General features: G+C 46.0%; 1 protein-coding gene across 2 annotated transcripts in view; it reads left to right on the top strand.

Moving 5' to 3' along the window:
* The first annotated feature begins 459 nt into the window (after window positions 1–459).
* The window catches only part of LOC140648582 (vasoactive intestinal polypeptide receptor), a 122,203-nt gene continuing 108,836 nt past the window's right edge, over window positions 460–13,826 (top strand). For both annotated transcript variants that reach the window (XM_072854828.1, XM_072854829.1), the window contains exon 1: window positions 460–731. In XM_072854828.1, the coding sequence (XP_072710929.1) occupies window positions 675–731 (57 nt within the window). In that variant the 5' untranslated portion in view covers window positions 460–674. The remainder of the gene's footprint in view (window positions 732–13,826) is intronic.

Below are 13,826 nucleotides of genomic sequence, written 5' to 3' on the forward strand. Positions count from 1 at the left end.
GGAAACAAAGAAAAAGGGGAAGGGGAGGAAAAGAGTGAAAAGGAAAAAAGGGAAATAGGAGAGAAAGAGGAAGAAAGGGGGAAGAGAGGAAAAAGAGGAAAAGGGAAAGAAAAAAGGGGAAAGAATAGGAAAAAAGAAAGGGAAAAAGGAAAAGGGAAAAAAGGGGCGGAAGGAAAAGGGAAAGAGGGAAAAAAGGAGAAAGGAAGGGGAAAGAAGGAAAAACCGGAGAAAGCGAGAGAGAAGAGAAAAAAGGAGGAAGAGGCAAAAGAAGGGAAAATTAATAAAGAGGAGAGGAAGAAGGGGGTAAAAGGAAGGGGGAGGGGGCAAATGGGGGGAAAAGAGAGGAGAAAGGGGGGAAGGAGAAGGAACGAGGGGACCCCCCCTGGAAGCGCAGCCTCCCCGCGGGCCCGGCGGCACCTGGGGGGGCGGGCGGGAGGCGGTGCCGCCCCGCCCCGCGCAGGGCAGGCGGCCGGGGGCGGCGGCGCGGGCGGCTGCGGCGGAGCGGCGCGGAGCGGCGCGGAGGGGCGCGGAGGGCGGTGGTGTCGCCTCCTTCCCTCCCTCCCTCCCTCCCTGGATGCGCTCAGCCCGGCACCGGGAGCGGAGCCCCGCGCTGCCCGCGGCCGCAGCGCCGGGACCTTGCGGTGCGGGGTGTCCTCTGCTCCGGCGCGGGCAGCATGGAGTACGCGGTCCTGGGTGTCGTGGTGCCGCTGCTCGGCTGCCTCTTCTCCGCGGTGAGTGCGGCCGGTGCGCGGCGGCGGGACGCTGCGGGGCTGAGCCCCGCGTCCGCCGTGCCGGGTTTCCTCTCCTTGGGCGCGGGCGTTTATCGGTTTAGCCTCGGGCAAACTTTAGGCAACTTTGAAAGTGCTGTTGGTTTAAGGCAGGTGTATCTTTGTCGGCTTTCCTTTCCCCCCGATAATCTAGAAAATAGCAATCGCTTAATTTTCTTTTTGTTCAAGGTACGCTTGCTCTTCAAGAGTGAGAGGGCTTCTTAAGCTAGAGGAATTCACTTCGAGGTTTTAGTGTTTTATTTCAGGACTGGCTCTTGGTTTCATTGTCATTCAGGTTTGCAGCCTGGCTTTCGGTTTGCTTTGGTTTCTGTTCAGGAGCTTGATTGTTTCGTGCAAAGCTCCCCCCAAAACTGAGGATAACGCGATTACATTTCCCAGAGGCGCTTCAGAGGCAGGGCAGGGGGCTCTCGGATGGGACCTTCCTCCGGTCGAAGAACAGCCACCCATGAGAAGTTCGGCAAAGTGCTGCTCTTTGACACTTAAACCTCACGTGGATGCACTGTTTGAGGAAAGAGCAGAAGCTGGGAGCAAAGGATGTGTTTTCTGGCTGCTGTGTGCCTTCTGCTTATAATTTCCATGCTTCCAGGTCCCTGATTGGGGCAGTGCTGTTACCTCCCCCGCCGCAGATGGCTCGTAGCACAGTGTAGAATTAGCAAATGGGATTGTTTCTCCTGGCGATGTGTCTGTGTGTGCACACACACACACGTGCATGCAAAAGCTCATTTTCTGTGCAAGCAGCGCAGGCACAGGGTTCTGCACATTTCGCTGATGCTTTGTTCTTGCGGCTTGTTTCCTTGCAGCGTATGATTTCTAGTGAGACTACTCATTTTTATTCAGCAGGCTGGGGTCCCCCACCCCAGGTTGGGTGCTGGCTGTGGCTTAGTTTCCCCATTACTTCTAATCTTCTCCCACGCTTGTTTTCTCTCTTTGGAAGGTGAGGTTGCCTTACCAGCATCCGCTTGGGTTGGGTGAGGTTGCCCACGGGAACTAGGTTGTGCCATCGGTACTTGGTTGCAAGTCACTTCTCTTTCCTCTGCTCAGCTGGTAACAGTGGTTCACGCAAAGCAAGCAGAGTCAGACCAACCAAGCTGAGCCTCAGAGAGTGGAAAGTAACCCAGATTTGGCACTGCATCAATCATCTCTCCTTTCTTCTCCCCTTGTCCCTTAAGATATGAGACAAATGGACTTATTTCAATTTTTTTTGGCTGTCACCGTGAGCCACCCAGCCATCTGCATCGCCAAAGACTTTCTTTGAAGAACGACAGGCTGGGAAAATGGATTTAAGTATTAGAAAAATGGCCAGGCAATTAGTTCCTGGAATTCTACAGGCTTTGCTTTAGGGAAGATTCAAAATAGCTCATGGCCAGGGCTGGAGCTGGGGCAATGAGAAGGGGGCAGCACTCTCATCAGCTGCTGGAGCTGCTCCAACTCCCGCTTCCACTGAAGCCCATGGCAAAAATACCATTTCTTTAAACATTGTTGGCACGAAGAGGTCCTCTGGGGCCAGATCCTGCAGAGAGTTAAGTTACGTAGTCTGCTGAAGTTCAACATGCAAGTGGTGGCAGGATCAGGTCCTTAGGCTGGTGCTCTTGGGTTGATCGTTGCTGTCAATAAGCACAAACTCCTAAAGCTTTGGGACAACAGCAAGGCACAGCATAGGTGCAATCCAAGGGCCTGTACTGATTCCTTTTCAACCCTTTTATTATCTTGTTGTTTTATACTTTATCTCACTTCCTTGCCCTTGGTTTAGTGGAACCGTCAGTTGCTTTCTCATTCTCTTGTTGTGTTAATGTTCCTGAGACCCGGTTCACACTAGTGGGTTAGAGATTCAGATGCTCCTTATCAGCACTGATCTGCAAGGTGACTAATACTGAAGTGCCTCAATGCTAGAGAAAATCCCTGTTGTTTTTGTTTCTCAGTTTAAACCTGGGATTCGGTGCTCATTTTTAAAAATAATTCTACAAAAGTAATTCTACAATTGTAACAACCTGGCTCTGCAGAGTTTTTTTTCTTATAATTTATTGTGATAATTTTTATTGGTATGTCCTTGGAAAAACTTTGAACGAGAACGATTGGCTGATCGAGAAGTTCGGTGCTATAAAACTGTGGCAGCCATGTGTTTTCTAATTGCTGTTACAAACTTTCACCTCTGCCTCTCATGATCTACAAATGTGGCAAAAAAGGAAACTGGGCAAATCTCATTTGCTGTTGTTCTACAGACCATGCTCTGCCTCCTGCAGAGACCTGCCTCCTGCAATGGTCAGCTTTTAATATTTTGAAGAAAAGTGCTAAAGTTGGGGGGGGGGGCATGGTGTAAATCCAGAATAATCCCTATTAGGTTCTAGTGGGTCAGTTTACCTTTTTAGGAGTGTAACTAAGATAATCTGGCCCCGAGAGCTACAAATTGGACCTTTTTTTTTTTTTCAGTGTGTGTCTAGTAAATGAGATGTGGATAATTTGAGCAGTTGGTGGATTCCACATGCCTTCAGACTGTATGCTTGCTGAATTAGCCAAATGTGTTCAGCTGGTGTAATTTGTGCTTTTCTTCAGAGTTTTATTCTGCTCCAGCCATGAAGTAGACACATGATAGAAAGGAATAAAAGACTCAGATCTGATCCTTTAGCAGTCCGAATGTAAATTCTGGAAACAGGATTGTTATAAAAAATCAGTTAAATTTAAGCTCATGGGACAACCACTTCAGCTGTATCTGCATGTCTTTCATCCTGTCATTGTCTGAGAAGTTAGATAAATACATTTGAACCATAATAATCAATGTTTTTGTCAAAGAGGCAAGGTACTCACTAGAATCCTCTAGCCTAATTCCTGCATCCAACACAAAGATCCTTCAGCAATGACAACTTGTGTTTAACAAAGGCCTTGCCACAAAACCTCGATGTGTTACTGGGTGTACGATTTATTAAATTTATACATGTATAAATGCATGACTGACTTTATTTAAAGCCATCTAGGAGAACCAGTTGCCCAACCCTGTATCTGGGTAGCTCGGAAAGTCTCATTGCCTCTCTATGATGTTGAAAGTTTTCAGAGTACATATTTTCAGCAGTACATATATTTTAGAAGCTCTTATTTAGGGCATAACAAGGCAAAAGAGCAAAATAGGCAAAAACACAGTATCTGAGGAAAAAAATCCTATGTGGAATATTTAAGGCTGTTTCCAACAGCGCGTTGCTCCAGCCCACCAGCATGTCAGCAGGGGGATTCACACCGTAATTATCACACCCTCCCCGCAGCCGAGAGGTCTGTCTCCAGCAAGGAAACTCCAGAGAACCAGACAGGAGGGGAATCGTGATGTATCATAAAAGGAGATGAGTCCACCAGGGTGTTTTTTAAAAAGAGGGATAGCTGCCAAATATTCAGCATCAGGAGGCAGATGGGACCATGGACAGAGAAAGCTGCCTGGCTTGTGAATTTGGGTGTGTATGTGTCTGTTGTTTCCTTTTCCCCCTTTTTGCAGTGCTTTAGAAATACTCTGGTTCAGACTCCTTCCCGTTGTAATATCAGCAGTGGTGTGACAGCCAGCGGGCTGCACCAGATAAAAATGCAAAGTAGGGTGTGCTGCGTGTTGTGCTAAGTCCGTCCAGTGCTGCCTTGTGAGGCTGCCGTGACATTTTGTTCTTGTTTTCATTGTTTCATAGCGGCTTGACTTTGCTGAGTGGTATTTGTCTCTTCTCACCTGAATATCCAAGGAGGGGTCATGGTAGTTGGTGGATGCAAAGCAGGCAGGTGCTCTGCACATTTTGGAAATGGGCAACTGGGGCATGTGTAAGTGATGGGACCCATGTCATGAAAGAGGTGTTTCGGCTCTCCTGAGGCACTGACTGTAAGGCTGCCTTGGAAATGGCAAACATACAGAGTTTCTGTTATTTTTTTTGGGGGGGGAGAGAAGGATAGCTTTTTCTCTTTACCAGATGGTCTCCAGCAGAAACAACTAGAAAGACTGATATCTTGTCAAAATCCATCTTCTACTTGCCACATCATATGCTCACTTAGTCTGGTAGGACTGGGAAGCTACCTGGTATTTGGGCTAACTTGTAGACACAAATGTTTGTTGGAGATGAAGAAGAGAGGGAAGAGGCACAGGAAGGATATCTCCCTGTTCAGCATCAAGTGCCCCATTTATTGGTAGTCTGAGGAAGGGCACCAGACACTGTGTAGATCAATGAGACCCAAGAGGAGGTGATTTTTTTAAGTCAGACCTGAGTGCACTTGGAGGAGATTTGTCACACTCTGCATGGCATCTATGGCTCAAATTCAGGAAAGGATTCAAATTATCTGTGCAGAATAAAAACTGTTACTAAAGTTTTGATGAGGAGCAGGACTTAGCTGGGTTTTATGAACGCAGTAGGTCACATCCTGCCCTCAGACCAAGGCAGCAAAAGCGTGGCAGTGTCATTCACTGCTGCGAATGGGATCACTGCTGCATCATGCTGGCTCAGTGGAAATGGATATGTGGTTTTCCATTGCCTGGGAAAGGTTGTGTGATTAAATACAGCCCCGTTCTCTGGTCTCATCAACTTTCTCTCTTCTGTATTGGAAAGAAGATAAAAGTTCTTTGTAAGAACCAAAATCTAGGAAATGCAGCCAAGAAAAATCCTCAGTCGTGGGACAAAAACATAGAGAAAATGGGTTGGAGACGCCTGGAGACCCCAGAGCAGGAGGGGCTGGAGTTCTGGCCCAGCAGTGGGAAGGAGAGCATGGATGGACAGACAGACAGGCAGGTCAGAAGCTCCTGCTCCCTCCATGAGACTTGCCAAGCCTGCCTGTGCCGTGGCACTGATTTGTCCTCCTGCCCCATGCAGCCAGGCAGGGTTTCCCTCAGTGAGTGCTGAGCACTTGCTGTTTCACTGCTCCCTCCCTTCCACGCTCCCAGATGTTTTCCAGAAGTCACGAGCTCTTACAGCTTCATTTGGGTGGGAACTGAGCCAAGAGGGGAGATGTCTTTGCCTCTGAAAATGAGATCCCAGAGGATTTGCAGTGGAAGAAAAATAGACCCTACATTTCAAGGTATGAAAGGGGCAGGGAAGCAATGCCAGCCATCAGACTGGCCTCCATCCAGAGCTAACACAGCTAATGCCATGGCAGGGAGGTCCTGTGCATGGCTGGGGAAGGCTGTTCATGAGCTGAGTGGTCTTCTTGTCACCATGCGCTTTTGGAGTAACCTGCAGCTTGCTTGGCTTCATGCCTGACCACCAGGGATTTCTCTGGGGTGATTCCTTTCTCTGGGCATGAGCTTCACCTTTCACATTACAAGACCCATGATGCAGGGAGAGTTCATTCATTAGTACTCAGAAAGTACTATGGGGAAGGTTTGAGAAGAAGATGGGCTCCCTGAAGCCACCGGGTGCTGGATGCTCCTTGCATCATTATACAGCCCTTTTATTTGTTGAATGGGGTGATACCAGACTTCTTCAGCACTGAATATTTAGAAGAACCTAAAGGCTTATGGAGATGTAAATAAAAGTGCAAAGTTTCTTTCTGATAAGGATGTTGTTAATAAAGTACCAAGATTTTCTGTCCTGAAACGTCAGCTTTATTAGAAGCACCTATTGGCTATTAGCTTTGCTACAAATCACTTTTAAACTGCTTAGCCTCATGTATAAACCCTAATAGGGAAGAGCTATAATAGCAAGAACACTTATGTTTAATAATTGCCAATCCGCACAAATATAAATAGCCTATGTGAACACGGCTTGACCTGCTGGAAGCAAGCAGGTGAGATTAAGAGGCGCAAGCGGGTGCGATATTTCTTTGATGTTATGGTCCTTGCCTCCGATATTCTTTCCCCCACTCATCCGTCAGTCGTGCGGATGCAAGGCAGATGAGGTGCCCTGAAGTCAGTGTAGCCCTGGTATGAAGTTAGCGTAGGTGGCATCAGAACTCAGTCCAGTAATTTTTAGATGGTTGGTTTATAAAGTGAATTTAGGGATATTTTTATGCACAGGGATATGTATTGTGGGTTGCTTAAGGCTGGAAGGCACACGTTAGTGCTGCTTTACTGACAGTTTATTGTGCCAGATTTTATCTACAGCACTAACTTTTATATATATATATATATATATATATATATATATATATATATATATATATATATATATATAGTATTTCCAGGACTTAAAGACCTATTTTAGCTTCTGAGCTATACATGAATTTTAGACACCCTGATGTACTTTACATTAACAAAGTCACTTTTTCCAGTCGACTGAAACAGTGGATAAACTCCTCCATTAGTCACATTAGGTAGATTTCTCACCCCCAGGGCAGTCACTAACCATCCATTTCACTGTTTGCACTACTGGGAGGTGGAGACTTCCACTTCTGTTGTTTGCATTTAAATTCAAGTGTTAGAACTGAATTGGGATTATTTTCTAATTCAGAACCAAATCGGGATTATTTTCTGATGCATTTCACTAGTGGGCTGGACAACAGACTTCGCGATGCTGTTTTGATAAACTCCTCTGGGCGTCATGACTTGGCTTCATTGATTTGCATTGATTTAAAGTTGAGAAGAGACCAAAGGAACTGAAAACAGAGGCTGCAGTGCTCTGTTTGCTGAGCCACTGTCCCCATGATCCCCTTCTTGCTTTTGCAGCAGGCTCAGGGATGTTCCTACTCCTGACAGTTGGGAAGCTGAGTATGAGCTCCATGTTTTTTTAACCTTCATCCCTGTGAAATTCCACCTCATCAAGAGGGAAGGGGGAAAAAAAAAATCTATTTAAATACAATTTTTGTCTGGAGGGAAAAATGTCAATACTTGGTGTGTCCTTTGTAAAGCTGAAATCTATTGGGTGTCTTTTAAAAAGATGTTTCTTCGGGGCTCCAACCTTGATTCTGTGTTTAACAGATGTTTCAATTAATACCTGGTGATCTGTAACATCACAACCAACATCTGAGCAGTGAATGTCTCCAGGGCCCTTATAAATGTCATTGTCTATCACAGCTAATCAGTCTGTGAGCTTCCTTGCAGGTGACCTCGGGGTGGGATTCACCTTGCAGATTAGGACACCTACGTTTCGGCATTTCCGTGTAGGTGTCTACGTGTGACCCAGATGGTCTGAGCTCCTGTTGTGGTCAGCAGCATTGTCAGGTTCATGTCAGCTGCCTGCTCTCAGGCCATTTGAGATGCAGGAAAAGATCCCGTTGTCCCACATCGTCCCTTTCTGGAGAGCGAAGCCCCCGTAGATGCTGTGTTACCTGCTAGCCCCACGTGGATGCTATGAATGCAGAAAATAAAGTTATCTCCAATGGCACCACATGCCTCCATTATGCACCTTTTTGAACCCTCATTGACTATAGTGGCAGTTCAGTCACCCTCAGGTAGACACCTATGTTTAGAGATCTTAAGCTGCAAGCTGAATCCCTCCCCAGGTTTCTCTTGTGTTGTGTAAGAATGAAAAAAGAAGAAAACCTGTTCATGCTGAGCTTTTCCCTGCAGCCTGCTTTATTCATTACTGAAAAGAAGCTTTTATTTCATCTTTCCTAAGTGGCCAGACTGCTACAGTTCGCACTTTGAGGAAGGTATCCCTTTGCAAGGCAAAAAGGAAACAAAATTAAATATACTGAATGTGATGCCCACCCCCCCACCCCCCCAAAAAAAAAAATCTGTAACAACTCTGTACAGTTGCAACAAAATTAAAAGCTGCTTCAACACTGACACTCAGCATTTTTATGCACTCGGCTTGGAAACAGCCAGAATCCAAATCCTGCTGGAGAGTATACTTCTTCCACCTTTATTTTACTGTAGCCAAATTCAACTCTTATCTTAAGTGAAAGCAGTGATTACTTTTTTATAGCTTCTTTCCCATTACAGATCCCTAGCAATTTATCATAGGAGGGGTGAACCCCTTTAGAAAGTTCATCCCATTCATGGCTATGTGGGACATACATATTACTGGTTTTTTTTTAAGTCACCTTTCACAGCCCTCAGGAGTTTGCTGAGCAGTGATTAAACCCCACTGCCCTGGCAGATGTGCTTTCTTGCAGAGGGAGGGAGTGAATGAGATCCTCCCCAGGACGGTTCAGCGCAGCAGCACTAGCTGATGTGGTTGCGTGCCCTGCTGCTGAAGCCACTTCATCCTCCTTGCCATCAGTGAGTGGGCTCAGTCCTGAGCTATGCCCAGTATTTCTTGGCTGCTTTTACCCGTGTAATTTGGGCCTAATAATTTGGGACAATTCAGCGAGGAATACAAAGGGATGTGGGTACTTTCTTCCCCTTGCTGAGTCCTGCCATGTGCTGGGAGCTACACGGAGGGGTGGTGAAGCCCCTCTGCCAGCCTTGCGCTGGCTGGGGACCCCTTTGGGACTCCCTCCCTGGGGAGGTCACAGGGGTTTCCTATTGCCCCGGGATCATTTCAAAGCAGGGTGTAAGTGCAAAAGAGACAACACTGAAACAAGCCACTTGTTTCCTGTGATGTCTGCATCCATCTATTTGGTTATTTTTCATTTTCACCCTGGCTCTTAACCATAATTAGGCTTTTCCAGCTTTTTTCACAATAGAACCAGCTTTTCTTTTGCTTGACATGCTCGAAGGCAGAGAAAAAAGCTGCTGCTGAGACTGTTCCCAGCTTCACAGGGCACCGAAAGGAGGCCAAAGACTACATGAAGAATTACTGATGTGCTCAAGTGTTGACTGCTAGGCTGCTTGCGTTTTTGGGGAGAGTGACATTAAACACGGCTGCAGAGCCGTGTGGGTCTCAGCTATGCTGTGCACTTAATTCCAGTCCTGCAACGATTCCTCTCAAAGAATTTTCCCAGCCCTTCCGTTTTGTTCTACTCGCCAGCTCTTGTTGTACAGTTCCCTTTTTGCACAGTTTCTCTGTGCAAAGCTTTTTTTGCCTTCTGGAGCTGGTGTTTTGCACTGACTGGGGGCATGGACTGTGTTTTTGGGCGCAGGAATTCTTGCTCTTTCATCGCCTACACGCAATTTCTTTTGCAGCACCATTTTTGGCAAAATTAAACTTTGTTCCTCCTTGCCCCCCCTCTCTCCTCCCTCCCCTGGGAAGTCATACACGTTTCAGCAAACAGTATGTCAAAGGCTTATCTTCAGGCTGTTGTGTACAATGCAGATGAGGCAAGGTTTGTCAAGAGAAATAAAGGCTTATATTGGAACAACTGAAATATATATATTTATATATATATATAAAAAAAATATTAAAATATATACTTTCAGGCATAGCAATAGTTCCTGAGGTTTAAAAGAGAAACAAAACTGAGTAGCAATTGCTCTGGGTTTAGCCTGAAAATGTTTATCAGTGGGACAACATGAAAGAAAAGTGTGCTGTTTGGAGAGAGTGGCTTATTGCAAAACCAGCACTACCATCCTTCTGTGTTATAGACCTACAACGTGTCCCCAAAAGCCAAGCTCACAAATTAACATTCATGGTTCTGCTGGGCATTAAAAACCTGGGACTAAATGGAGACATTGATTTTTATGACATGCTGCAGTTTTCTTCACGTCTCGCCACCTGCTAGTTTCTTGCTGTTGCAGAGGTGATAACTCTTGCCCACCCGTGCAGTCCTACAAGGGCTGATGGTCCTACCACCTCCTCCCTGGCTAAGTGATTTGTCTGCTCTGCAGGTGCTAATTACTCTTTTTTTCTGTAATTAACTAACTTGACTAAACACAGAACAGTTATTTCAGACCTATGCATAGCCTGAAGTTTCCTGAGTGTGTTTCAGAGTTAGAGAGCTTCAAAAGCTTTTTTTTTCTCTCTCTAGCTGTACTAGTTGGTCTAATAAAAAATATTATGTCCCATATATCAGTAGTCGATCATGGCTATAATAGCACTTAATAAAACTGTGGTATGAGATGTTGCTTTTAGAGATCCATTCATTTTGGATGGATCTAGCTCTTTTGGAGATGCTAGGTTGGATGTCTGTCCGTGGCTGAAGTTGCGCTGGAAGTCCATGACCTACGCTATAATTAAATTTACACACTGTGAGGAAGAGACTCATAATGTTGGCATGTGTATTTGTGCCTTCCACTTTGACTGTTGTTTTCATTTGGATCTTACAAGCTTGCAGATACAAGGCAGGAACAACCTTTATGTCTCCTTGAGGTCTTTGCCAACTTAGGGCTCGTATTGTATTTGTAAGGTTATTTACCTTCAGCTTCTTAAAGTTCACTTTTTTGCTGAGCTCCTTTGACTGGGAAGCTGTTCCCAGAGCCAGGCAGCTCTGGTGGTTAAACTGCGTTAGCCAAGACCTGATGGTTTTCTAGATGGAAAGGAAATTAAAAATTGGAGCTTGCTGCCTAGGGTCTACTTGACCTGAGCCTCAGAAATGTCTTAAGGGACCAATAAGCATCTGGAAATATTTTTAAACCTAGCTATAAAGTTGAAGCTTTGGTTGCCTGTTCCAATTTTTTACTAGGTATTGTTGTTACAGGGAGATAAGACAAAACTAGGATTTATTGAATGGCCATCTTCCAGAAACACTAAATTCTTTTGTGGAAGAATAGATAAGTAAAGGGCTGAGTAAAGGATTTTCTAAAGGAAAGACACCTAGTGTGCTCAACAGTACTATATTTACCCTTTGGAAAAAGAGATGCAGAAGGGAAAAGTGTCCAAGTGACTGTTGCAAGCTGTGATGGAGGCATCAGGGACCGTCAGGACCTGTGATCCCAGCATGATATTTGCCTGGGGATATGGTGAGGGCTGGGATGAGGGAGAGGAGGAGATTATAGTACCGTATGGAAGTGCAGCTGGGAGCAATGGGCAAGAGAAACATGAGGGCAGCAGTCATGAACTCCAGCTGCAAAGAGGTTAGGAACCGCAGCCTTTAGGTAGATCAGTTGTGGAACAATTCCACATTTGAGCTGAATCTCTTGTGCAGGTTGATCACTGGGTCTGCTGATCCCACTTGGATCGCCGCTGTCTAGAAGCATCCCAGAGCTGTAGCGCTCCGAGGGACAGCCTGTGCTGGGAACGCTGAGCAGCCTAGGTGCAGTTGTATCTCCTGTACTGCCTTTTCCCAGTACGTTTTTTCTCAGCATATTGCTCTAATAGTGTATTTCTCCTCCTGTTCCTCTCTGCTGCAGATTTGACAGGATTTGTTATTGCACAACTGAAATCATCATCATAATAAAACAGCAACTGAGTCTTTGATTCAGGCTTGCTTTCTTCCCCACTACAGGACTGCTGAAAAGTCAAGTCTCTGTTTCTAGAAGGGGTATTAAAATGCTTGGCAGGTTGGTGCCCCTCTACTTTGTAATTATTTCTTCTCTGCCAGTTCACCACTCAAGCCTCCTGGGCTGTCAGCTCTGGAGACAAGTATTAAATACATATTGCAGCCCTGGGAGGAGAGCCCAACCAGTCAGAGTACAATGCGCCTAAAAATAAATGCTTATTTCCCTTGTAGAGTAGCCTGGGGAGAAGTACCGGCAAGGAACAGTGTCCACTGGGGTAACCATGAGTAGAAGGAGATGAACCAATAAATTCAGCTGCAGCTGGAGAGAGGCAACGGTTCAGGCACAGGATGAAGCTGAGGAGCTCTTAGTTCTGTTCCAGGGTCTGTAAATGAACTTTCTGCTAGGGATGGTCTTGCAGCTGAATGCCTAACACCCAATTTAGAAATGAGAAAAATATACTTCCTTTACTTGCCCTTTGCTTATTTCTTTTCACTTTTGTCTGCCTAGATCATAAAGACTTCGTAGTTAGTGTTTGGCTAGATTAGCTTTGCAAATCAATGTCATGGGGATGATGCGGTTACCCCCTACATGTCCACTTGTGATAATGTCGAGGAATGGAAGTATCTTCTAGAGTGAAGGGCTAGTGCTGGTGCCGGAGTGTTTCTATGCTCGACGGGATTGAATTTGGCTGGGTGTGGGAAGGTTTGTAGCAGTGAGGGGAGTGAGATGTGAGAACAGCGTGCCAAGAGCAGCACTGAGAGCCAGAAAACCAACTTCTTTTGTGATGGAGGTTGGTCCATTTCTGCCAGGGATGTGTTGTCTGTCACAGGGACTGCCTCAGAAGGAGACTTCCTACGTGATGTGTATGTTATTCAGCTGCTATGCAGGGAGAGCAATTGGTGTGGTACTTGGTGTGGTACTTTTCACAATGCAGTGCTGGCCCTCCTGCTTAAGGAAAAATTTAGCAAGGCACAACCACCTTTAGCAGGAGCAAGGCATTATCACAGTATGGATCTACCTGTCAATGCAGGAATGGCAGGCTGGCTGGGCGTGGAGACACATCCATGTTTGGCTTTGAGACTGGGAAGAGTAGGAGATGGAAACAGATCATCTTGGAACACTACTGGTTTGCCGAGAGATGGGCAGGATCTCTTTAGGGTTTCATATAGTCCAGTTCATATCCCAGTACTGCAGCTTTGCCAGTTTTGGGAACTGCATCCAGCTCATATCCCAGCTTTGCCAGTTTTCCAGTGGGAAGGTCCCACTGATGATGCCTCTCTTGGCAATCTTCTCCTTGGTCTCTGCTTTTTTAAGGTATGCGTTTGTGAGTGCGTTTGGGCACACTACAGGACATGTACCTGTTGCAGCAAAATCAGAGGCAACTGGAGGGCTTTGCTCTCCATGTGACAGGGGTCACTGCTCTCTCCCTTGTTTTGAGGGATCCGTCCACAATGGACTTGGGCCTTCCTGTGCCAGCCAACAGTGTCATCGTTCAGGATGTCATGGAGATCATGGCCATGAAGGGAAAGAAGTGTTTTGTTAGGGAGCAGAGACAGGGAAAGGTTTTTGTCAGGATGACCCTGGCCATATGCTCAGTGTTCAGACAGGGGCTGGGTTGACAGTCCCAGCACAGTGTTTCACAGAGCAGATGCGGTCTGTTTCTTGTAAATCTTTTGTTTCAGAGGGGAGGGAGAGGGGGATTAATATTTTTGATTGCTCTCATACGAGCAATAGGGAGTTCCCAGATCCTTCACACCATACTAAAATAACAACAGCAAGTTTAAAAAAGGTGCTTCTTGCCAGAAAAAGATGCGGTCAACCATCTCCAACTGCATATGCATAAGAACGTGAGCTGCTTACAAGGGGTGAGCAATTGGGTGAGAAGGAGAGAA

This window comes from Ciconia boyciana, chromosome 2 (assembly GCF_034638445.1).
Source record: "Ciconia boyciana chromosome 2, ASM3463844v1, whole genome shotgun sequence".
In the NCBI taxonomy this organism is placed as follows: Eukaryota; Metazoa; Chordata; class Aves; order Ciconiiformes; family Ciconiidae; genus Ciconia; species Ciconia boyciana.